We start from the raw sequence: 24,712 nt of genomic DNA on the forward strand, positions 1-24,712 counted from the left end.
TTTTATTTTTATTTTGGGGAGGGGGCCACATGCTGATTTCACACCATATTTCTGTAAAGCCCTAGGGAGGTGGTGGTCCCCTGGGCTTCAGGGAGGACTAACAACCCCCGGCATAGGTTTTCATTCATGCCCTCGGAGGTGGTGGTCCCCGGGGCTGAGAGGGGCCAGGAGGGCCCCCATTTAAAAAAACAATGCCCCCAGGACCTGGCCCACCAGGGAGTTTATTAAAAAACAAGCACGGGAGCCTGAGCTTATTTTTCTTTTAATTTTTCCACTAATGTTGTGATTTCACGGCAAAAGTTTAGAAAAAAATGCTTTTTTTGCTCTGGTGATGTCCCTCTGTGACCCCAGCACCAGAGCTAAGGGGTCAGGCTGTCTCTACCCTGGCCCCTTTTCTTTACACTTTTGTTAATGAAACTCAGCTCAAGCTTGAGTCCCAAGATGGCTGCCAACACTTCCTGGTTTGAAATGTTGGCAGCCAATCGGAGTTGTGCATTTCCCTGCACAAGCTTCTCTTTTTTAGGAAATCATCGCACAGGATCTGCGTTCCTTGAAATGCAAATTTATTTTCCCATTAATTTCTCAAAAACTACTGAATGGATTTACACCAAATAAGCGAAAGTGTAATCTACACACTGCAAGCTAGCACTCTGCCAAAGTTGGTGTAAATCTGTCCAGCGGTTCAGTCTGTAGTCGTGTCTAAACGTCCTAAGGGCATGAACATAGGAAACTCAACTTTTTTGACCCCCCTTTTACTCCGCCCCTGCTCGACAGATCACCCCTAAACTTTCTGTGTGCAAAAGAATCACTGAGCCACTTTTTGGGGAAAATGTTATAAAGATTAAAACTATAACTTGCGCATCCGTCATGCAAAGTCATCTCATCAATAATTTTACTGCAAACGTTACAGAAACATTATCAATGATGTTCTGAAAGATGTCATGAGTGCTGTATTATCTGGGGTAATTAGAAGTGGATGGCAAGGGGGTGTGTTATAGTTACCTTAGAGCACAAGTTATAGTTACATGAAATAACTCAAACTATAATAGCTGAATTTATATGGTTCTGTGCATTTACAATTTGAGCCTGACTATAATGTCCCTGTAACCTTTGGTTTTTAAAGTTAATTTCTATGTCTTTTTAAATTCTATTTCCTAACTATAACATCCCTTTAACCTTTGTTTTTTTCAGTGAATTTTTATGTTTTTTAACGTAAAGTAATTTTAATTACTATATGTTAATCCAACCACCTCCCTTACCCACCCTAAACCCTAAAAACAACTTACCATCCAAAAGCCCATATCCAACATAACCCTAAAAACACCTGAAAAGCCAAAAACCTATACCCATCCTGAACACAAAAATGTCCCTTGCCAACAAAAAAACCATAAACACCCTAAACACTAAACATTCTCTTGCAACCCAAAATCCCTACCCACCCTAAACCCCAAAAATTCCGTTGCAACCCAAAATCATACCCACCCTAAATCCTGAAATTTTTCTTGCTTCCCAAAAACCCAAACCCACCCTAAACCCTAAATTTGTACTTATCACCCAAAATCCATAGCCACCCTAAACCCTAGTATACCGCTAAAAACCTCAACCCACCCTTATATTACACTTACCACTCAAAAACCCATACCCACCCTAAACTCTAAAATTACCTTTGCCACTCAAAATCCATACCCACCTTAAACCCTATAATTACCCTTACCACCCAAAAACCCATACCCACCCTGAACTCTAAAATTACCCTCGCCACCCAAAAACCCATGCCCAACATAAACCCTGAAATTACCTTTGCCACTCAAAAACCCATACCCACGCTAAACACACAAATTACCCTTGCCACCTCAAAATCCATACCCACCCCAAACCTTAAAAATTCCCTTGCCACCCAAAATCCCATACCCACTCTAAACCCAAAAATTAACTTCCCACACAGAAAACCATGCCTACCCTGAACCTAAAGATGACTTTTACCTATATATATATATATATATATACATATATATATATATATATATATATATATATATATATATATATATATATATATATATATATGCTTAAGACTTACCTGTAAAACCTTTACAACAAATATGCCTTTACCATTCATTCCTTTACAACAAAGTATGTTGTAATGCCATGTGTGGTAAAGGCATGTTCGTTGTAATGGCATGCGTGGCAAAAGCATGCAGGGCTTAGCCTTCATTGTAAAGGCTGTTTCCCCTACAACACTAACCATAATTTCTATGACAAATTGAACCCCCTCATTTTCTTCCTTTTTAAATTAAATGTTTTAAGTTTTACCAGTTTGACTCAATCAAGATGGCTTCAGGTGTGCCACACTTTTGTCATAAATAAGAGTTCTTCAGAACACTATGGGAGGCTGCAGTAGAACACTATTCTACATGGCAATAATTGATATGAATTTCCCCAAGGAGCTCATTAAAGTAGTCCATTTACTCTTCATACCTCATTTCCTCTCTTGCTACCCTCCCAATCAGGATTTCTGCAAAAGCTTAGCTGATTGAGCTCATCGATCAAGTAAAATTCGGAGCACCATCTGACCCCTGTCCACCGAAGGTTGTGCAGGCGACTGCCAACAGTATTGCTCCAGTCCTGATGACCTTTTTCAATGATCCTATCATGACTGGCATATTTTCTGCTATCTGGAAAAATGTCTCAATCCTACCAAAATAAAAAAACATCACTGAATCCTAGTAAGGAAAAAAGCTTTGACCCTATCTCAAGACTTCCTTTTCCTGCTAAAATATTGGAAAAACATATTAGTATCAGCATTCAGATTGCGTAGTAGAGAACAACCTTTTGGAGATCTCACAGTATGGTTTTACATCAGGATTCAGTACAGAGACAGCTTTGATTGTTGTCTTGGAAGAGAGTAGAGCCATAAAAGATGATGGTGGCAGAGTGGCTGTGATCCTACTTGATCTCTCTGCCGTGTTTGACACAGTCAGTCACACAGTACTGTTAGACCACCTGTCTGACTAGGCATTTCGAGGTCTACACATAAACTCATTGCTTCCTACTAAACAATAGGGAGCAGTCAGTGGCCTTCGGGGACTTCTGCTCAAAATCTTGCTCTCTCCCCATCTGGATTTCCGAGGGTCATCACTGAGTCCCACACTTTTTAATATTCATGTAGCACAGTTGGCTAAACTAATCCACCACTCTTATGGTTATGTCATGATAGCCAACGCTGATGATACTCAGATTGCTTTTTCTATTCCGGGCAATGAATATGAAGTGACCAACAGGTATAGTAAATGCATGAAGGCAATAGCCAGATGGATGACCTCCAACAGTCTAAAACTAAATGCAGATAAAATGGAGGTCCTGATGTTAGGAAAATAACCAACCTTCTAGGGTCAGTCGAGGTGGCCTCAAGGTTTAGGATCTCTCTAGCACCTGTTTCCAAGGTAAGAAACCTTGGGGTTATCTTTAATGCTGACTTATCTTTTAAGGAGCATGTAAACAAGCTCACTTCATCCTGTTTTTTACAGCTTAATCCCTTGAAGGCCACGGACGTAATGGTTACGTCCGTGGCTGCGCCTCTTGGGCACCACAGACGTAACGATTACATACGATTACCGGCTCTCGGGGAAGTGCTAGCGCTCCAACTGAGGGCCACTACCCCACCCCCCAGGTCATGGCTGGAAGGGTAATCACTTCCCCTTCCACCCGACCCCCCCAGTGACGTCTGATGATGTCAGGACGCAAGAGCGTGCTCACCTCATCAGAGGTCACCTCCCATTGCGCTGGAAGCATTCTTCTAGCTCCTCCAGCTCCTCCAGGTTCCTGAGTTCCTGAGACCCACCTCACAGTAAGTACCCCCCACCTCCCAGCCCCTCGCCCTGCCCCGCGCTACTCACCCTCTCTCCTGCTTCTTTTCCTCCTCTCTGTCTCTTCCTCCTCGCTCCTCCTCTGCAATCTTCTTCTGTACTCTTCTTCTCCCCGTCTTCTCTCTTCTTCTGTATCTTCTTTGTTGATCTTCTGTTCGTCTGCTCTTCTGCTTCTTCGTCCCCTGCATCTTCCTCTGTGTTCTTCCCTTCTATTCTTCTGTGTTCTTCGGTTCTTCTGTGTTCTTCTCTTCTGTTCTTCTGTGTTCTTCCGGTCTTCTGTGTTCTTCTCTTCTGTTCTTCTGTGTTCTTCCGGTCTTCTGTGTTCTTCTCTTCTGTTCTTCTGTGTTCTTCGGTTCTTCTGTGTTCTTCGCTTCTTCTGTTCTTCGGTCCTCTCCGACTCCTGTCTCTTCCTGCCCCTGTCTCTGCCCTCCTGCTCCTGCCTCACCCCCCTCTATCTCTCCACCTATCTCTCACTATCACCCACATCTACCCTTTCGCTACCTGCCTCCCTCACTCCTCTACCTATCTCTCCACCTAACTCCCTCACTCACCCCCTCCTCCTATATACCTATTTTTCTATCTCTCCACCTATCTCTCCATCTATCTATTTCCCTATCTCTCCCCCCGTCCCGACACCCCCTCTGTTACCTATCTCCCTATCCTCTCACTCTACCTCTCACCCTCACCCACCTCTACCACCCCCCCTCCCCTATCTGTTCAACCCTACTCCTATCTATCTCCCTATTCTCCTAAAACTCTAACACTCACCCCCCTCCACCCTTAAACCCCCCTCCCACAGCTCTTCTCACTTTACCTGTCCCCCCCTCGCGCTTTCCCGCCGCGACCTCCTGCACGCCCCCGCCCCCCAGCTCCCATTCGCCCCCAGCTGACCCCTCCCCCCCTCCTCCCTCTTATGGCGGCCGCTGCGCGACAGTGGTAGCGACCCTTGACCCAAGGGTAGGTCGCTCCACCTGCCGCTGCAGCTCCTCCAGCTCCTCCAGGTTCCTGAATTCCTGAGACCCACCTCACAGTAAGTACCCCCCACCTCCTAGCCCCTCGCCCTGCCCCGCGCTACTCACCCTCTCTCCTGCTCCTGCTTCTTTTCCTCCTCTCTGTCTCTTCCTCCTCGCTCCTCCTCTGCAATCTTCTTCTGTACTCTTCTTCTCCCCATCTTCTCTCTTCTTCTGTGTGCTCCTCAGCCTCTCCTGTCGCCTCTCTTCTTCCTCATCTTGCTCTGTGGTCTTCTGCCTTCTGCTCTTCGTCTTCTGTATCTTCTTTGTTGATCTTCTGTTCGTCTGCTCTTCTGCTTCTTCGTCCCCTGCATCTTCCTCTGTGTTCTTCTGTTCTTCTGTGTTCTTCTCTTCTGTTCTTCTGTGTTCTTCGGTTCTTCTGTGTTCTTCTCTTCTGTTCTTCTGTGTTCTTCCGGTCTTCTGTGTTCTTCTCTTCTGTTCTTCTGTGTTCTTCCGGTCTTCTGTGTTCTTCTCTTCTGTTCTTCTGTGTTCTTCAGTTCTTCTGTGTTCTTCGCTTCTTCTGTTCTTCGGTCCTCTCCGACTCCTGTCTCTTCCCGCCCCTGTCTCTGCCCTCCTGCCTCACCCCCCTCTATCTCTCCACCTATCTCTCACTATCACCCACATCTACCCTTTCGCTACCTGCCTCCCTCACTCCTCTACCTATCTCTCCACCTAACTCCCTCACTCACCTCCTCCTCCTATCTACCTATTTTTCTATCTCTCCACCTATCTCTCCATCTATCTATTTCCCTATCTCTCCCCCCGTCCCGACACCCCCTCTGTTACCTATCTCCCTATCCTCTCACTCTACCTCTCACCCTCACCCACCTCTACCACCCCCCTCCACTATCTTTTCAACCCTACTCCTATCTATCTCCCTATTCTCCTAAAACTCTAACACTCACCCCCCCTCCACCCTTAAACCCCCCTCCCCCAGCTCTTCTCACTCTACCTGTCCCCCCCTCCTCCCTCTTATGGCGGCCTCTGCGCGACCTTGCAGCGGGCGCACCGGAGGCGCGCCAGAGGCAAGCCCATCTGCGCCCATCCGCGCCTGGCCTGCGCCCAGCACCACGACCCCTGGTCCCCAGCCCTCCCCTACCCCGCTGACCCGCTACGACCCCACCACCCTCCACGCCCTCAACCCCGGGCGCTCCAACACCTGCTTCCAAGCCCACCCCAAGCGCACCCATGGACCCTTCGCCTGTAACTCCTGCAAACGCATCTTCCACCACGCAACTACCACGACCACCAGCCCACGCGCCATCAACCACCTCAAGTGCATCCTGGTCAACGCTCGCTCTGTCCACAAGCACGCCGTTGAACTCTGGGACCTCCTGGACTCCACAGCTCCGGACGTCGCCTTCATCACGGAAACCTGGATAAACGCCTCATCAGCTCCAGACATCGCCACTGCCATCCCCGAATGCTACAAGATCTCCAGAAAAGACAGCACCAACCAAGTAGGAGGAGGTATCGCCATCGTCTTCAAAGACTCCATCAGCGTCACCACCTCCACCGAAGACACCCCTCTCGCCGCTGAACATCTGCATTTTCAAATTCACACCGACCCCAGGACCACCCTCAGAGGATCCCTCGTCTACCGTCCCCCCGGACCGTGCGCCCCTTTCAAAGACGCCATCGCCGACTTCATCTCCCCGCACGCCCTCGCCTCGCCGGACTACATCCTCCTAGGCGACCTCAACTTCCATCTGGAACAGAACAACGACCCCAACACCACCGCCCTGTTCGACAACCTCGCCAACCTCGGCCTCAAGCAACTGGTGAACACCGCCACCCACATCGCCGGACACACGCTCGACCCTATCTTCTCCGCCAGCAAACACATCTTCTTCAGCCACACCTCCGCTCTACACTGGACCAACCACAGCTGTGTCCACTTCACATTCCGACGCAAGACCTGCCACCTCCGCACTCAACCCATCCCTCGTTGACAGTGGAACAAGATCCCCGAAGAGCAACTCTTCTCCGCACTTGCCGACAACCAACCCACCCTCACCACCGACCCCAACGACGCAGCCCTCAGCCTCACAAACTGGATCTCCAACTGCGCAGACAACCTTTCTCCCCTCAAACGCACGCATCGACAGACCAACACCAAAAAACCTCTCTGGTTCTCTGACACCTTCAAAGAATCAAAGAAAACTTGTCGCACCCTCGAGAAGGCCTGGCGCAAGGACCACACGGCTGACAACGTGACCGCCCTCAAGAACGCTACCCGCGAACACCACCACCTGATCCGCGCTGCCAAAAGGAACTTTTTCACTGACAGACTGGACAAAAACAGCCACAACAGCAGAGAACTTTTCAGCATCGTCAAGGAGTTCTCCAACCCCAACGCCAACGCCGTCACGCCCTCACAGGATTTGTGCGAATCCCTCGCCACCTTCTTCCATCGCAAGATCAGCGACCTCCACGACAGCTTCGGACACCAGACCCAACCAAACATCACCGAACCCGCACCCCCGGCCTTCACCCTCAACAACTGGACCCACATCAACACTGAAGAAACCAAATCCATCATGAACTCTATGCACTCCGGCGCCCCTTGGGATCCCTGCCCTCACTTCATCTTTAATAAAGCCGACGACATCATCGCCCCGCACCTCCAGGAGGTCATCAACTTTTTTTTTTTTCTTCTGCTACCTTCCCCGAATGCTGGAAACACGCCGAAGTCAACGCCCTCCTAAAGAAACCTACGGCTGACCCGAGCGACCTGAAAAACTTCCGCCCTATCTCTCTCCTGCCTTTCCCAGCCAAGGTAATAGAGAAGACCGTCAACAAACAGCTGACCACCTTCCTGGAAAACAACAACCTGCTCGACCCTTCACAAACCGGATTCCGAACCAACCACAGCATGGAAACCGCCCTCATCTCAGTCACAGACGACATCAGAACCCTGATGGACAACGGTGAAACAGTCGCCCTCATCCTCCTCGACCTCTCGGCTGCCTTCGACACCGTCTGTCACCGCACCCTAATCACCCGCCTCCGCTCCACCGGGATCCAAGGCCAGGCCCTGGACTGGATCGCCTCCTTCCTCTCAAACCGTTCCCAAAGAGTTTACCTCCCACCGTTTCGCTCAGACCCCACTGAGATCATCTGCGGCGTACCTCAAGGCTCATCGCTCAGCCCGACACTCTTCAATGTCTACATGAGCCCCCTCACCAACATCGTACGCAAGCACGACATCATCATCACCTCCTACGCCGACAACACCCAACTTATACTCTCCCTCACCAAGGACCCCGCCAGCGCCAAGACCAACCTACAAGAGGGGATGAAGGACGTCGCAGATTGGATGAGGCTCAGCCGCCTAAAGCTGAACTCTGAAAAAACGGAAGTCCTCATCCTCGGCAACACCCCGTCCGCCTGGGACGACTCCTGATGGCCCACGGCCCTCGGCACCGCACCAACCCCCACAGACCACGCCCGCAACCTCGGCTTCATCTTGGACCCCCTTCTCACCATGACCAAGCAAGTCAACGCCGTGTCCTCCGCCTGCTTCCTCACCCTCCGCATGCTCCGCAAGATCTTCCGCTGGATCCCCACCGACACTAGAAAAACCGTGACCCACGCCCTCGTCACGAGCCGCCTGGACTACGGCAACACCCTCTACGCTGGGACCTCCGCCAAACTCCAAAATCGCCTGCAACGCATTCAAAACGCCTCAGCCCGCCTCATCCTCGACGTACCCCGCAACAGCCACATCTCCGCACACCTGAGACACCTGCATTGGCTCCCAGTCAGCAAAAGGATCACCTTTCGACTTCTTACCCACGCACACAAAGCCCTCCACAACAAGGGACCGGAATACCTCAACCGACGCCTCAGCTTCTACGTCCCCACCCGCCTCCTCCATTCCTCTGGCCTCGCGCTCGCTGCCGTCCCTCGCATCCGCCGCTCCACGGCGGGTGGGAGGTCTTTCTCCTTCCTGGCAGCCAAGACCTGGAACTCCCTCCCCACCAGCCTCAGGACCACCCAGGACCACTCCGCATTCCGGAGACTCCTAAAAACCTGGCTTTTCGAGCAGCAGTAACCCCCCCCCTTTCCCCTAGCGCCTTGAGACCCGCACGGGTGAGTAGCGCGCTTTATAAATGTTAATGATTTGATTTGATTTGATTTGATTTCTAGTGTGATTGCGGAAGAGAAATGCTCAGCATTTCTCTTCTACTCGTGAGGAGGGGGCCAGCAGCCGAATTAAAGGAAAGGAAAGGCCTTTCCTTTCATGTCTCTGCAAGCATTTCTGCTGCCCGATCGCGATGCAATCAGGCAGCAGAAATGCCCACTAGACACCAGGGCTGTCTGTTTTTCTTTGAAACGGACATGAAGGGAGAGCGGCCCCTCGGGCAAGGGCCGCTCCCCAGGGGAGCAAATCATTTTTAGGCCATTTCTGCCCCCCTGGGGACAGATCTACCTTATATAATTAGGCAGAAAACCCCTAGACACCAGGGATCATTTCTGTCTTTTTTTTTTTCTTTTATGTGTAGTGAGCGACCCCTTCAGCAAGGGTTGGTCCCTGGGGGGCAAAAACAGATCGGCCTAATTATGTGAGGCCGATCTGCCCCCAGGGGGGCAGAAGCTAATGGACACAAGGGATTTTTTTCCTATACTAACACATAAGGGGAGCGGCCTTTTGGGCAAGGGTGGCTCCTCATGGAGGACAAATTATTTTTACGCCTTTTCTGCCCCCCCAGAGTCAGATCGGTCTAATATAATTAGGGCAATCTGCCTCCATGGGGGCAGAAACCTCTAGACACCAGGGCTATATATATATATATATGTATTTACTTTATGCTTTTATGAATGGGGAGCGAACCCCTAGGCAAGGGTCACTCCTCTGGGGGGAAAATTGTATTTAGGCCATTTCTGCCCCCTTGGGGTCAGATAAGCCTATTTGTGTTAGGCAAATCTGCCCCCAAGGTGGGCAGAAACCACTAGACACCAGGTATTAGTGTGCGTATGTGTGTGTTTTGTTTGGGGAGGCTGCCCCTTGGGCAAGGGTCACTCCCCATTGGAGCACATTACTGTTTGTCATATCTGCCCCCCTTGGTGGCAGCTTGGCCTATTTTTGGAAGGCCCATCTGCCCCTAACGGGGCAGAAAGCCCACCAGGCAAGATTTTTTTTTCAAAATAAGAGGGTGGGGTATGGCCATACCCCCACCGCAAATAAATGGGGCCAAAGTTGTACTACCCACCAGTGGGCAGATGGGGCAATTACCCCCGATCCACACCCTGGGGGGGCAGAAAGTCTACTAGATGGCATGGAATAAAAAAAAAATAGTGGGGTGGTGGCCACCAGCCAGTATGGGCCTGGGTATGCCCCCACCCCAACCGAAGGGGGTAACAGTCTTTCAGCTCTCCCCCCACACACTAAAACATCCTATCCCACGGCAAGCAAGAAGGCATTTGATTATTTTGGGTTTTGGTTTTACATTTGGGTCATGAGAGCTTGGTAACTCTCAAAATTGCCCTACTTGGAATGGTGAGGGCTGCACTTTTTTGACTTTGGGACGCTGCCATGTAGAAAAATCTACAAGACCCAGACACATCTGAAAACTAAACATCTAGATGATTCCAGAGTGGTGTGCTTCACATGCACCCCACACCATTTTCTTACCCACAATGCCCTGCTAACCTCCAACTTTGCTGGAAATCACACATTTTCCCCACATTTTTGTGATGGAACCTTCCGGAATCGGCAGGAATCCACAAAATTCCCACCACCCAACATTGTCACATCTATACCGATATAAATTCTGCTGCACTTGTCAGCCTAAAAATGTTTTTTTTTCAAACTGTCCTTTTGGACCCGCTTTGGTTCCCCCCTCAATTTCAACATGTTTTTGACTCTTCCCTGTCACAGGCACTTGGCCCACCTACACAAGTGAGTTATCATTTGTACAGGGAGACTGAGGGGAACATTGGGGGGTAGGAAATTTGTGCCGGTGCGGTGATCCCACACAGAAATGTGGAAAAAATTTGATTTTTTTAGCTAAATTTGAGGTTTGCTGAGGATTCTGGGTAAGAAATCATTGGGGGATCCACACAAGTCACACCTCCCTGGACTCCCTCAGGTGTCTAGTTTTCAGAAATGTATGGGTTTGGTAGGTTTCCCTAGATGGCTGCTGAGCCCAGGACCAAAAACGCAGGTGCCCCCCCCCCCAAAAAAAACAGGTTGTTTTGTATTTGATACTTTTGATGTGTCCAGATAGTGTTTCGGGCATTTCCTATCGCAGGTGCTAGGCCTACCCACACAAGTGAGGTACCATTTTTATCAGGAGACTTCGGGGAATGCGGGGTGGAAGGAAATTTGTGGCTCATCTCAGATTCCAGAACTTTCTGTCACCAAAATGAGAGGAAAAAGTGGGGTTTTTTGGCCACATTTTGAGGTTTGCAAAGGATTCTGGGTAACAGAACATGGTCAGAACTCCACAAGTCACTCCAGCTTGGATTCCCCTAGGTGTCTAGTTTTCAAAAATGTGCAGGTTTGCTAGGTTTCCCTAGGTGCCGGCTGAGCTAGAGGCCACAATCTACAGCTAGGCACTTTGCAAAAAAAATGTCAGCTTTCAATGTAGAAATGTGATGTGTCCATCTTGCGTTTCCTGTCGCGAGCATTAGGCCTACCCACGCAAATGAGGTACCCTTTTTATCGGAAGACTTGGGGGAACACAGTGATTCACATGCTAGTATGGGCACCCCGGGATTCAGAGATGTGCAAATAACCACTGCTTCTCATCACCTTATCTTGTGCCCATTTTGTAAATACAAAGGTTTCTTGATACCTATTTTTCACTTTTTATATTTCAGCAAATGAATTGCTTTATATCCGGCATAGAATGAGAACCCATTGCAAGGTGCAGCTCATTTATTGGCTCTGGGTACCTAGGGTTCTTGATGAACCTACAAGCCCTATATATCCCTGCAACCAGAAGAGTCCAGCAGACGTAATGGTATATTGCTTTCAAAAATCTGAAAACGCAGGAAAAAGTTATAGAGTAAAACGTGGAAAAAAATAGCTTTTTTTCTTCTCCTCAATTTCATTTTTTTTTTTATTTCAGCTGTTATTTTCTGTAGGAAACACTTTCAGGATCTACAAAAATTACCCCTTGCTGAATTCAGAATGTTGTCTACTTTTCAAACATGTTTAGCTTTCTGGGATCCAGCATTGGTTTCATACCCATTTCTGTCACTAAGTGGAAGGAGGCTGAAAGCAAAAAAAATACAAAAAATGGGGTATGTCCCAGTAAAATGCCAAAATTGTGTTGAAAAGTGGGGTTTTCTGATTCAAGTCTGCCTGTTCCTGAAAGCTGGAAAGATGGTAATTTTAGCACTGCAAACCTTTTGCTGATGCCATTTCCAGGAAAAAAAAACACAAGTCTTTTTCTGCAGCCCTTTTTTTTCCATTTTGTTTAAAAAGCAAACTTTTCGCTGTATTTTACGCTAATTTATTGGTCTCCTTCAGGGGAACCCACAAAGCCTGGGTACCTCTAAAATCCCTAGGATGTTGGGAAAAAAAGGAGGCAAATTTGGCGTGGGTAGCTTATGTGGACACAAAGTTATGAGGGCCTATGCACAAACTGCCCCAAGCAGCCAAAAAAAGGCTTGAAGGCTTGGCACCTGAGGGGGAAAAGGCCTGGCAGCGAAGGGGTTAGGACTCTAAAGAAGGTGCTACCTTTTATTCTTATTGAGCAACAAAAAAATCAGTAAATATCTCTATGGTCATGTCAATTTACTATTTTAATGTTTTATATAGGGGCATATGACAGGCTGTACTTCAAAAAGCTACAGGCACAGCAAAATGCAGCTGCACGCCTCTTAAAGAATGTTCCTAGGTATACGTCAGTAGCAAATATTCTAAGCAATCTACACTGGCTCCCTGAAAAGAATCTTGTGAAGTTTAAGGCACTTTGCCTAGCCCACAAAGCTCTGTATAGCACTAAACCGAGCTACTTAGCTAGGGATATTAGGTGGTACCAACTAAGCCAAAATTCTAGACCTGCAGCATACTTTTTCGGGCCGACCACCAGGATATATAAGGCCTCCTCAGTAGGTCTTGGGTTTGTCTATAGTGTTAGCCACCTATGGAATAAAATGCCACTTCATCTTAGAAATCAACCATGTCTTCTCAACTTTCGTAAGCTGTTGGTATCCTGGCTGTTTACACACACCCTCTAATGGCTGTGCCTTGAAGTTAGGATTCTTCTCAGTATGTCTAGATCTCTACCACTAAGACGCCCATGGGTATTTGCGTGCTTTCGAAATTTCACTCGCTCATTCATTCATTCATTCACTAGGGAATCAACTGACAGGCTGCTCCTGTTGGAAGTACGTTTTACTGAGAATGTCAGACTTCATTCTCATGTAGCTGAGAAAAATAGTGTGAATTTACATGGAATATGCTCTCATTTTAATTTCTGGAGCACGAGCCATCACCTCAATGAAAAATGCATGGGAAACAGTTTCCTCTCAAACATGATTCATTATATCCCAGCAGGGTAAAATCACCTTAGAAAACACAGGAATTCTTAAAATTAGTATGGTACCATCAACAAATTATTCATATAGCAACTCAAATTTGCCATCATCCTTCATACGTTCTCCTTGTGACTCTCAAAACCCGCCATTCACTACAATGCATTTCAAAAGTGTGTTATCATGTATATTGATCCTACAATGGCTGCCAGCATTTCCTGGTTAAAGTGCTGACAGCCAATCAGATCTCACCATGAGATCTGTGCTTAGGCTCCACCCAGTGCTTCCCATGCCACTGGATTCAAGCTAGCCTGGCTGATGAGGGGTGAAACCCTGAAACCGGTCCCAGGATGCTTGTTTCCGGTCCAGTGAGGACCTGGCTTGGCAGTTCGGTCTGGACTGTTCCCATGAGGAACAGGGTCAAGACTGATTTGCATATGGCTGGGTCCAAACTGGGGTGGCATGGTGAGCAAAAGAACGATGGATTAAACCCAGATCTATGACTGGGGGTGAGTGTTTGACAATGTTCAGCATTCCGTCCATCACTTGTTGTTTTTGCTTTGTCGCCCTAAGTGGGAAGGGTATGCCCAGACGTGGGTCCCGTGCTTCCCATGCCACTGGATTCAAGCTAGCCTGGCTGATGAGGGGTGAAACCCTGAAACCGGTCCCAGGATGCTTGTTTCCGGTCCAGTGAGGACCTGGCTTGGCAGTTCGGTCTGGACTGTTCCCATGAGGAACAGGGTCAAGACTGATTTGCATATGGCTGGGTCCAAACTGGGGTGGCATGGTGAGCAAAAGAACGATGGATTAAACCCAGATCTATGACTGGGGGTGAGTGTTTGACAATGTTCAGCATTCCGTCCATCACTTGTTGTTTTTTCTCTTAAATATGCCCCTAATTTCTCTCTGACATTGAGTGCTAGCTGAGCGAGTTGCTCTAAATTCATTTCTAAGGATTCCCCTCTGTTATCCAATACAACATGTGCTACAGCAGTTCCTCAATGGAATACCCTGGAATACCCTGATTTGTTGTAAAATGTGCAAGTTATGGGGTATCCAAAACATTCTTTGGCCTTGAATCCGAGCTGCTTCCTGTAATAGTAGCTGCATATCACACCTGATCATCATCACCAATTAACTTTATTCGGTACGAAAATAGACCATAAAAGACATCCGATATATACAAACATACAAATTTCATGATCATTAAATTAATAAAAACATTATTGATACGTATTTCGAATTCCAAAAGCAACAAATATAAAATTTAACACAGCCTGTATTATTTCTACATTTTCCAAATTGTGTAAATAAGAATAAGCAGGCTGGGTAGTTCCAATACTTTTTGATAAAAATAACAGATGTAAAAACCTTTTTCTTGGGGTATCATAAAAAGTACAAAAGAGTATAAAGTGCAAAGTACTTTGGGATGTCTTTCCATCGCAAAAACATGGTGGAAGGTTCTTAAACCAAGTTCCACGTGTAGGAAATGCTACTAGGTAATGTAATGTATTCAAACGTAACCTAGTAAGTAAGAACCTTTGTCGCTCTAGGCTAATAGTAGTCGGATATAACATCGGGTGCAGTTGCTGTATCTGGTTCCTCACCTGGATTCTATTTGTGGCAAAATAACTCACCTAGTCCTAATAAAAGAAGGGAGGAGTGGACATATCTAAGCCAAGGTATGCCCAATGGTTGTGATAATGAAAGACAATCCTGTATCACCCTTCTACATAAAAAAGCTTCTGGTTTGGACCAAATTTTTAGCCATGGCAATATGGGTTGGAGCTTTATATAGCTGGATATGCATCTCAGGCCTACTTCTTCACGACAAAACATTACTGAAGTTGATTGCGGGACTGCTAATAGCCTTCTTTAAAACTTATTTTCTACAGTCTGGAGGCTCGAGCATTCTGCATATCCCCAAACCCCAGCTCCAAATGTCACAATAGAGAGACATTTGCTGGAAAAGACAGTCATCATCTCTTTTACAGGTTTGTGTTGCAACCTTTTCTCAAATCTAAAAACTGCTTCTATGGCTTTCTGAAATTGTATTGAACGTATATTTACTAAAAATTTCCAATTAAAATCTACATCAATGAGAACCCCCAGGTACGTAAAATATGGGACCTTAAGTATTTATTCCCCGTCTAAGACAATTTTTTTAGTTTTTGATAACTTTGGCCCAGTCTTCATTACAAATGACTTAGATCTATTGATTTTAAGACCAAGATTTCCCATGAAAGTATTCAAAGCATTCAATAAAATCTGAAGACCATTTGCTGTCCTTGAAATGAGTACGGCGTCATCCGCATACAATAATACTGGAATTGGGGAGTTATTAATAATAGGCAGGTCCTTCCCCAATTCACAGAGAAATTTCTCTAACCCATTTATATACAGAAGAAAGAGAAAAGGGGCCAGCAACAACCCTGTCTAACACCCTTTAATGAAGGGAACTTCTCTGTTAAACCACCCTCCTGAGAGTAGCGAACTCGAGGCGATGTACAAGCATGAAGTCTGCTAAGTAGAACAATTATGTCTTTGTCCACTCCCATACTTAACATGGCCGTCCAGAGTTTCTCTCTATTGACTGTGTCGAAAGCACAGGAAAAATCCATAAATGCTAAATGTATACACCCCTTTTTGACTTTCGTATATTTTTGGACTATAAGAGTCAGATTGAATGTTTGTTCTACTGTGCCCAGCCCAGGCCGAAAGCCAATTTGGACTTCTGAAAGACAGTGAGATTCAGTTGCCCAGTTTTCCAACTTATTTAAAATCACTCGACCTCAGATTTTAACTGAGCTATCCAATAGAGAAATTGGTCGATAGCATAAAGGATCTGTCTTATCCCCCTTCTTAAAAATCGGGACGATAATCGCCTCTCTCCACGTCTCTACTAGTGGGCCTGTTATAACAGATCTCAGAACATTAGTGAGCAATGGCCCCCAAAAATCTGGAAGCGCTTAATATAGATCAGCAGGAATTTTGTCTGGGCAAGGGGCTTTCTCAGAAGGACAATCTTGAATAGCCTGTTTTACATTGGCTACACTTATAGAATTACTGTAAGCCGCACTGATTGAGGCATTTCCTATTGTCATAAGGCAATTCATATCATCTTGTTGGACATTGTTCTCCATTGAAAAAGTTTTTGAAAAATAATCCACGCAGGTTTGAGCTGGAATGACAGTATCCATAGTCATCTCATGCTTATCATTCAACAATGGAAAATTAACCACTCGCCAGAATGCAGTTGTATCTTTGTTTTTACTTGCTTCGATCAGTTCCTCCCAGGCAGACTCACTTAATTCAGCCTTCCTCTTAGCAAGTGTTTCCTTATACTTCTTTCTAGCAAATTTAATTGCTTGTCGATCTTGAGGAGATGCATTGGTTATTTTCTTTAAATTTATTAGGGATTGAGTACATGCATGAGTGAACCATCGAGGGCCTCGTACGTTGTTAGTGCCAGTGGACTGTAGTTTTTCAGCCATATACTTTGTTAAAGAGGAGAATGCATGGACAATTTCATGGGGGGCATATCTTTGCTCAAAGTTGTCATAACATCTGTCCATTTGTTATGCATTAGATCTTTTAAAAAGTTGTTACTATCTATTTTTCTCCATTTAATTGTAAGGCCTTTTCGGGCTGAGAACTTCATGTCTGGGTGTTGTTTCTATATTCTCAGGTCACTCTTCAAACCCAAGCTTATTTCAATAGTTAGAGGGTTGTGATCACTAAAACAGGTTGGTGTCACCCTAAACTGCCAAACAAAGGGTTTTAGTTCTCTGGAATAAATAATAAAGTCAATGGTGGTATGAGCATCTCCTCTTATAAACGTCGGTACCCCCTCTGAGACAGATATAGGAAAAAGCAGAGAATTAGCTGTTATCACACAGTTGAGAGCATTCCCATAAGGAGAGTGTTTAAAGTGCTGAATAAGACAATCATTTTCATTGAGGAGCCCACAGCAATCTAAATACTCTGGTTCACATAAATGAGCATTGAAATCACCAACCCATATTATTCTTAGGTCCTTTTTACTAATATTCGTTGCCTTGTGTATCGTCATCTCCAAGTTGCCAACCACACTAGTGTCTGAATTGTCGAAGGTACTTTTATCATAATTAATCAGCAATATATCAAATGGCTCTAATAATTTCAAAAATAGGGCCAAGAAAAAAGGGGATGTGCCCACGACACGCACATCCCCCCCCTTGCCATCACTGATACAAAAGTGGCCAGACCTCCCTTAGCCCTAACCGCGGAGGTCTTAATTGCAGGGACACTATGGGGGTCATTCTGACCCTGGCGGTCAAAGACCGCCAGGGCGGAGGACCGCGGGAGCACCGCCGACAGGCCGGCGGTGCTCCAATGGGGATTCCGACCGCGGCGGTAAAGCCGCGGTCGGACCGGCACCACTGGCGGGCTCCCGCCAGTGTACCGCCGCCCCATTGAATCCTCCACGGCGGCGCAGCTTGCTGCACCGCCGCGGGGATTCCGACCCCCCCTACCGCCATCCAGATCCCGGCGGTCCGACCGCCGGGATCCGGATGGCGGTAGGGGGGGTCGCGGGGCCCCTGAGGGCCCCTGCAGTGCCCATGCCACTGGCATGGGCATTGCAGGGGCCCCCGTAAGAGGGCCCCTACATGTATTTCACTGTCTGCTGCGCAGACAGTGAAATACGCGACGGGTGCAACTGCACCCGTCGCACAGCTTCCACTCCGCCGGCTCGATTCCGAGCCGGCTTCATCGTGGAAGCCTCTTTCCCGCTGGGCTGGCGGGCGGTCTGAAGGCGACCGCCCGCCAGCCCAGCGGGAAAGTCAGAATTACCGCCGCGGTCTTTCGACCGCGGAACGGTAACCTGACGGCGGGACTTTGGCGGGCGGCCTCCGCCGCCCGCCAAGGTCAGAATGACCGCCTATATGTGGAATAACTATTAATATATGGAGGCTCTATAAGCCAAGTCTCTTGGCAACAAATAAAAAGATTCCCTGTCACTAATTTTAGCCAATCAAGGTTTCCCATTTTTGATTTTAATCCTGCCACATTCCAGGAAATAATCCCTAAAACTGTTGTATCGCGTATATCGAGTATATCGGAGGCTCCCTTAGATTGCAGAAAGGACTGATGCAGTGAATTTAACTCTGGAGTCCCCTGTAAGGGTGACCCATTTGCTAATGGTCAGTCTCATTACTCTAAAGAGGCCAGGGGCTCAAATCTATTAGACAGTGTCAGGGTGGTATCGAGTGGTTTAGAGACACCAAGATGGCTAAGATTCTGTTTACCGGGGTAAATTAGATCAGATAGATAGTACTTGGGTGAAGAGAGAATACACTTGGATAATCGTTGTGCTCTTATAGACCTTGTAGGTAGCGTTATAGTTGAGAAGTGATGGTGCAAGGCATTAAGGGCCATATGTACTAAAGCATTTTCCCATAGACACAGAATGGGTAAAATCCTTTGGTACATCTGGCCCTAACTATCCAGGGACTCCTAAAGTTTATAATTATGCAATCCCCTTGTGAGGACTTGGGGGATAAGCCAAACCGGGGGACCCTTCTTACAGTTAAAATGTCATTGCAAAAATCTACCCTCCTCCCCAAATGCTTTCCTACCTAGTGCATCACTTTATTTAACAATGATGCATGAGACTCATAATGCGAGTGTCCTAGTGTAGGAACATTTTCCAAAATTAGAATATAGGGAGCACATGCCAGTGGGATCCTTGGATAAGTTGTTTGAGTTCTTATAGTCACCTGGCCCTCAGAATCCTCCCGCTTATCTGTACCCCACCGAGATTGTACATTTATAGAATTTTGTGTTACCACTAGATTCAAGGGCTTAGAAGCTAGATTCTGGACGGGATTAGGCCTGTGATTTTGGTATAACTGAGTAGCCGGGGCTGGTGGGCGCACAGAGTCAGTATAGTTAATCTGAGATTCGACCCTCAGTGGTGAAGAGTTCGTTGTCGTTGATATAAGGTCAACCTTCTCGAGGACCACCACTTTCTCCAGAACCAAAGAACATAACTTTTTTATACCCCTGAGTTGATTCTTCATTGATAAAACAGTCATTAGAGGGCTCAGAAGTCTTACTGTCTCTTATCTGTTTTCCCATAGTTCTTTTTGGTGGGTTGGGTTGTCGTTTCCCCTTTCTCTTCTGCATTCCTACAGAGTCCTTTTTCTGCTCATAAGATTTTGCAGGAGACAAGGATGGATCTAAAGAGCGGACTATAGCATGGGGAGGGATCACTTGCCTACTCTTTTTTGAGGGTGGACTCTCAGGGGTCATGGAAGTAATTAAATCTACTCGGGGGTCCTTATCCATTATTACACAAGTATTCCCTGTCCTTATCTTAGTTAGTGGAGATATTACATGAGGAGTCCTTTCTTCCCCCTCACCTTTCCCTATTTTCTCAAGGGATGACTCAAGAGTAGCTTCCACTCTCCCTATCTCTGACTCAATGACACCCATCACAGAGGAAAGATGCTAGTTATCAACCTAGGGGGGGCCTCCTGAATGGAGCCCCTCCTTCCACAATCTCCTTTTCATTTCCCCATCAGGGCTAGCTAGTCCTTAATTAGAAAGAGAAAAGAAGAAACTGAACGTCTTATGTTTTTTCCCTTCCTTACAGAGTCCAGTGCCCAGTGCTAACCTGGGGTAGGGCTGAGTTTTTTTTTTTTTTCTTCAACTCCTATCTTGAGGGGGAGGGCTAGTCACAGCTTCCTACCACAGAAGCCTGAAAGTTGTGATCCTATAATCCTATAGTCCTCACCGTCACCTGGTGCGCGTATAAATCAACAAGACACTTAGGGCCTGATTACAACTTTGGAGGAAGGTGTTAATCCATCCCAAATGTGACGGATATACCACCAGCCGTATTACGAGTCCATTATATCATATGGAACTCGTAATATGGCTGGTGGTATATCTGTCACATTTGGGACGGATTAACACCTCCTCCAAAGTTGTAATCAGGCCCAAAGTGTCTAAAAACAAAAAGCCTCTCAAATACCCAAAATGACAGAGGCTCCTCCTTCTCCTCCTTCTCCTTCTTCAGTCAGCGCTTTTTCACAGTTCTATCCTATTCGCCAGGGCCCCAAAAACAGAATTAAAGGGGGGGGGCCAGCCTCTTCCTGTCGATGATGGGTGAAGGACGGGCCCGCCCTTGGCCCGGGCTTTGCCTGGGCGCCGCCCGCGTGCATCTCAAAAGGCGGGAGCGCAATGAAAGATTTAAAGGGCTTCTACGCCCCCAGGCAGCAGTCCAGCACGTCCTGCAAGGCGGGAGCGCGATTAAAGATTTAAAGGGATCCTCCGCCCCCAGGCAGCAGTCCAGCGTGTCACACCTGATAAATAAAAATACCGTGAGGTATGATATTTCTTGGGTGCGATAAATAGTATCTATTCCGAGTTTTTGACGAATAACGCATCAAACTCTGAACGGTACAATAAATACCTTAGACTTTTGTCCTGTTAAATTCTGGCAGTTTTTACTTCCCAAAATGTAGATAATGGTGAGATATTTACCACACCAGTTATTGCCAGGTGAATAAAGCACCACCAAAATTGGAATTCTGACCGCTGTGCAAAGGGGAGTTGGTGACCTGGACAGTAAACTTCAATTAAGTTTGAATCAGGCCCTTAATGTAGTACAAAAGCATTGATCAGTGTTAGGTAAGTAAGACAGAATGCACATTTCGATGACATAACACTGAGATGGAAGGATATACTTACATGTTCCCCACCCCCATGGGCTTTGATAAAATTAGAATACAGTAGCATTATTGGCCAACATGGTCCAATAAGTCATAGATGCAATCAGTTTAAAAACATAAATGGGATACATTGTGATTCGCCAGCATAATGCGTGCTGGATCATGTAGTCCCATTAAGAACACAACACAGCAAAAGTGTTACTTTATTCTAGATGTAGATAAGTGAAGTCTAATTAAACATTTGAGGTACCAGGTTACACTCAATAAAATATTTCCTAAAATAAATTCACAAATGGTTTAAGGTTAGTCCTCCGCTTATCATGAATTCATACACCATGGACGGGATACATGCTAACATGCTGGGAAATGTAGATATTTCAATGATCAATTCACAAAATAATTCTAACACAGGAGATTAGAGTGGAGAGGTGAAAAAAGGTGGGATGGAAACGTAGAGAATGGCAGGGAATTAGGGAGTAAAGTGAGGCCATGGTATATTCGGAGAATGGCGTATGTGGTGTCGCTGGGAGACAGAGAGAAAGAGTTACATACATTAGTAAATAATTCCACTCCATACCTAGAGTAGCCAAAACATGGCGGAGCTCGGCCCCCATGACGGTGCCATTTCCTTCCTTGTCAAACACTCTCAGCCCTTCCACAAAGTCTTCGAAGGTGCCTTTCTCTTTGGATTTGGACACATGTTGGAGCATAGGCAGGAAGGTCTCGAAGTCCATCATTTTACTGTTCATATCTGAAGAACAACAGTTCATAGTAAAGTGACAGGAAAAGGTCTTTGTTTATAAAGGAATAGCAATAGTTAAATAACCTAACATTTGAAAAGCACTGCTGCAAACATTCAACTTCAAATAACCATGAATAACATATAATGCTATTACAACGTTTGAAGGGTGCACTATTTGAAACCACAAAACAAAAGCAAGTGACACCAGAAAGTGTTCACATGTTAAGATTGTTTGTCTCAAATAAGTGATGGACATTGACCCAGTCGGATCATACCATGTGGCATATACCCACACTGTCTGTTGTGCCATCTTACTCTGCCTATTCTTTGCCAATTAACTATAGCTGGGACATTGAAACCACTTTCAGGTGTAATGAAAGGTGAGGGTGTCTCCATCCTCTGGGTAAAAGTATAAATCTTAACCCAAATGGCAGGTACTATGGCAGGACCTCTTTGAGATAGAGCAAAGATTGTTCAAAATGCGACATGCATAACATCTACTTTAAGCAGATTATGTATTGCTCCTGCTGCTTCTGCCACTACTGCTATGACAACTATGATGACCAATAATAATAATAATAATCATCATAGCCCTGCCTACAAATGTAAATAGATATGGATTTGCATTAAAAACATGAGTGGTTGACTAGAAATACCCACATATCATCCTTGGAATGCTCCTTGAAGCAACTCAGTGCAAAGTAGAGCTATACTCCATTTCACATTAATGTAGGCAACTGTCCGTTGCAATCGAAAGTAAATCCCAAATCAACAGTTTGGTCCAGTTTGCTCCACGTTTGGAGACTGGACCAATTAAAGAATTGATCTTGAGAGTTTAGGGGACCTTCCTACTTTGTCCTTTTTATGGACAGTTTACTTAGCAAACCAATAAAGTGCTGAATGTAATGTTTCAATTAATCTCAGTCAGTGATAATTATTCTGGCTACTTCCCATTTCTTTGTTGCATGGTGGGCCAAAAATCTGGATCGGCTTGCAGTGGTAAATAGGGGTGGGACAGCACACAGGCAGGATGGGTGGTTGGGGGGAATTAATAAAAACAAAACTTACCTGTGCCGCTGTGTTCCCCACAGCACTGCTCTTCTTCTAGGCTACAGACAGGCTGCAGGCACAAGCTCCCAGCCTGCCCTGCAGACAATCCTGACACTGCTCACAGCTGCATTAGATTTGGCGGGGAGCTCCCAGGCAGAGTGGAAGTCTGTGCATGCTCTCTCCAGCCTGGCAACACAGTACTTGTTTGGAGAGAGCCTACTGTGCATGTGTTTAGCCGGCTGGAGATGGCCGGCCAAACATACATGCGCAGTTAGGGGGAGTGCTGTGCACTCCCCCCATTGCTCCTCACAGCCTGTGACCCTGCCCCTTTTACCAAAAAAAACAATAGTAAACATAGTTTATTAGCATTTTTTGGAACAATGTTTGAAGCTGCTGCTGGCGGGGGGGGGGCGACGCTCCTCCATCCAAGAGGAAGTGCCACGCCTGCCAAAAACAGAGGACTGGAAAGGGGGAGCACACACAGCCCAACTGGCCACTAGATGCCCGGTACAGTTTGTCCCCTTAAGCACCCATCATACAGTCCAGAAGGAGAGGTGGCAGAGTATTGGGTCCTAGAGATTGTAAGCGAGAAATAACAAGTGTCCCCAAAGATGGTAGTAGGATAAGGATTAATATCCCACAAAGAGCAAAATAATTTGCAGATTGGGTGAAATCAGTGAAGATTTTGATTTATTGTTTTGATGATACAATTTGGAGAGAAAATGTGCCCCTAAGTACCGAAAATGACTTTCCCAGAATCTTGGAGTTTGCCATTGGTTGTTTGAGGATGTTCTTGCATTCTAGTGATGGTGTGAATGCAGTAGGTTTTGCACTTGCACAGCTTATGCAAATCGCAGGTGAATTGTGATTTTTGTGAGGGTTTAGGGAGTTTCCGCACTCCAAAAAAAGTTATAGAAGGAGTGTACGCACTCCATAGTGTGAGAGTAGAGAAGTCGTCCAACTTCACTTGTGTGTGGCGCTTTGTGCTAAAACATTGTCCACGTTGTTGTTGATGTACGGACCCTGCATGGTCTAAGTCTCAGGAGTATATTGAAAAGTGTATGAGACACTTGGTTTTTGTTGTCATTTGTCTTGTTTAATAGGTCGATCGGGCCTGGTCGACAAGTCAGAGTCTGACTCAAAGTGAGCAAGAGAATTTTCGACTGAGATCTGGCGAGTCCTATGTGCACCAGGACAGACCCACTGATCAGTTGAGGGTGAATTTGCAGGTAAAAATTTGCTTGCGAATCAGGGAAACTGAGAAAGAAGGAGTAGCTGCTAGAGCGAGAGCCGTCAGTGAAAAATCCATAAAGTTTCTGAAGTGATTGTGTTACCTTACTTGTAGTAAATGGACAAATTGGGTTTTGATTTTGTTTAGTGCTCACAATAAATTGCATCAGTTTTGTGTGAATCTGAGTTTAGGACAAGCCACAAGACTTTGTCAGCTGCAGGACGTGTGAATGTGATGTCATTGGAGCTGCGTTGGGATAGGTTGGTTAAGTGAGAACGGTCACGCACAGATTGGCAGCTGTCCGTGAAGCACAATTGGTTGAGAAGGTGGGTGAAGAGAATTGTGGGATTAAAAGACACTTCCTGATTTGATTTTGAATAAAACAAAGGTCGCAAAAATGAAATTTCTCAAAGCTTTAAAGAGTGCTTTATGGGGAGATACATATATTTCAACAAGTATAGGAGATATTGCACTGCCAGAAGGCACACCAGCTTACATTGTAATTGAAGAGAAGGGTGTTGTGTCATGTCTTTGGCTAAAGCAATGGTGCAAAGTGATAGAAAAGGATGGGTGTTTAGCATTTCCTGCCAACTGAACATTTG

The 24,712-nt window shown here is 46.2% G+C and overlaps 1 protein-coding gene across 1 annotated transcript in view; it reads right to left on the reverse strand.

Moving 5' to 3' along the window:
• Positions 1-24,712, reverse strand: part of MYL3 (myosin light chain 3) — a 185,604-nt gene that overhangs the window by 48,898 nt on the left and 111,994 nt on the right. Inside the window, exon 4 of the mRNA XM_069210955.1 lies at positions 21,665-21,838. Coding sequence (XP_069067056.1) covers positions 21,665-21,838 — 174 coding nt within the window. The remainder of the gene's footprint in view (positions 1-21,664; positions 21,839-24,712) is intronic.

The sequence above is a fragment of the Pleurodeles waltl genome, chromosome 10 (assembly GCF_031143425.1).
Source record: "Pleurodeles waltl isolate 20211129_DDA chromosome 10, aPleWal1.hap1.20221129, whole genome shotgun sequence".
Classification (NCBI taxonomy): Eukaryota; Metazoa; Chordata; class Amphibia; order Caudata; family Salamandridae; genus Pleurodeles; species Pleurodeles waltl.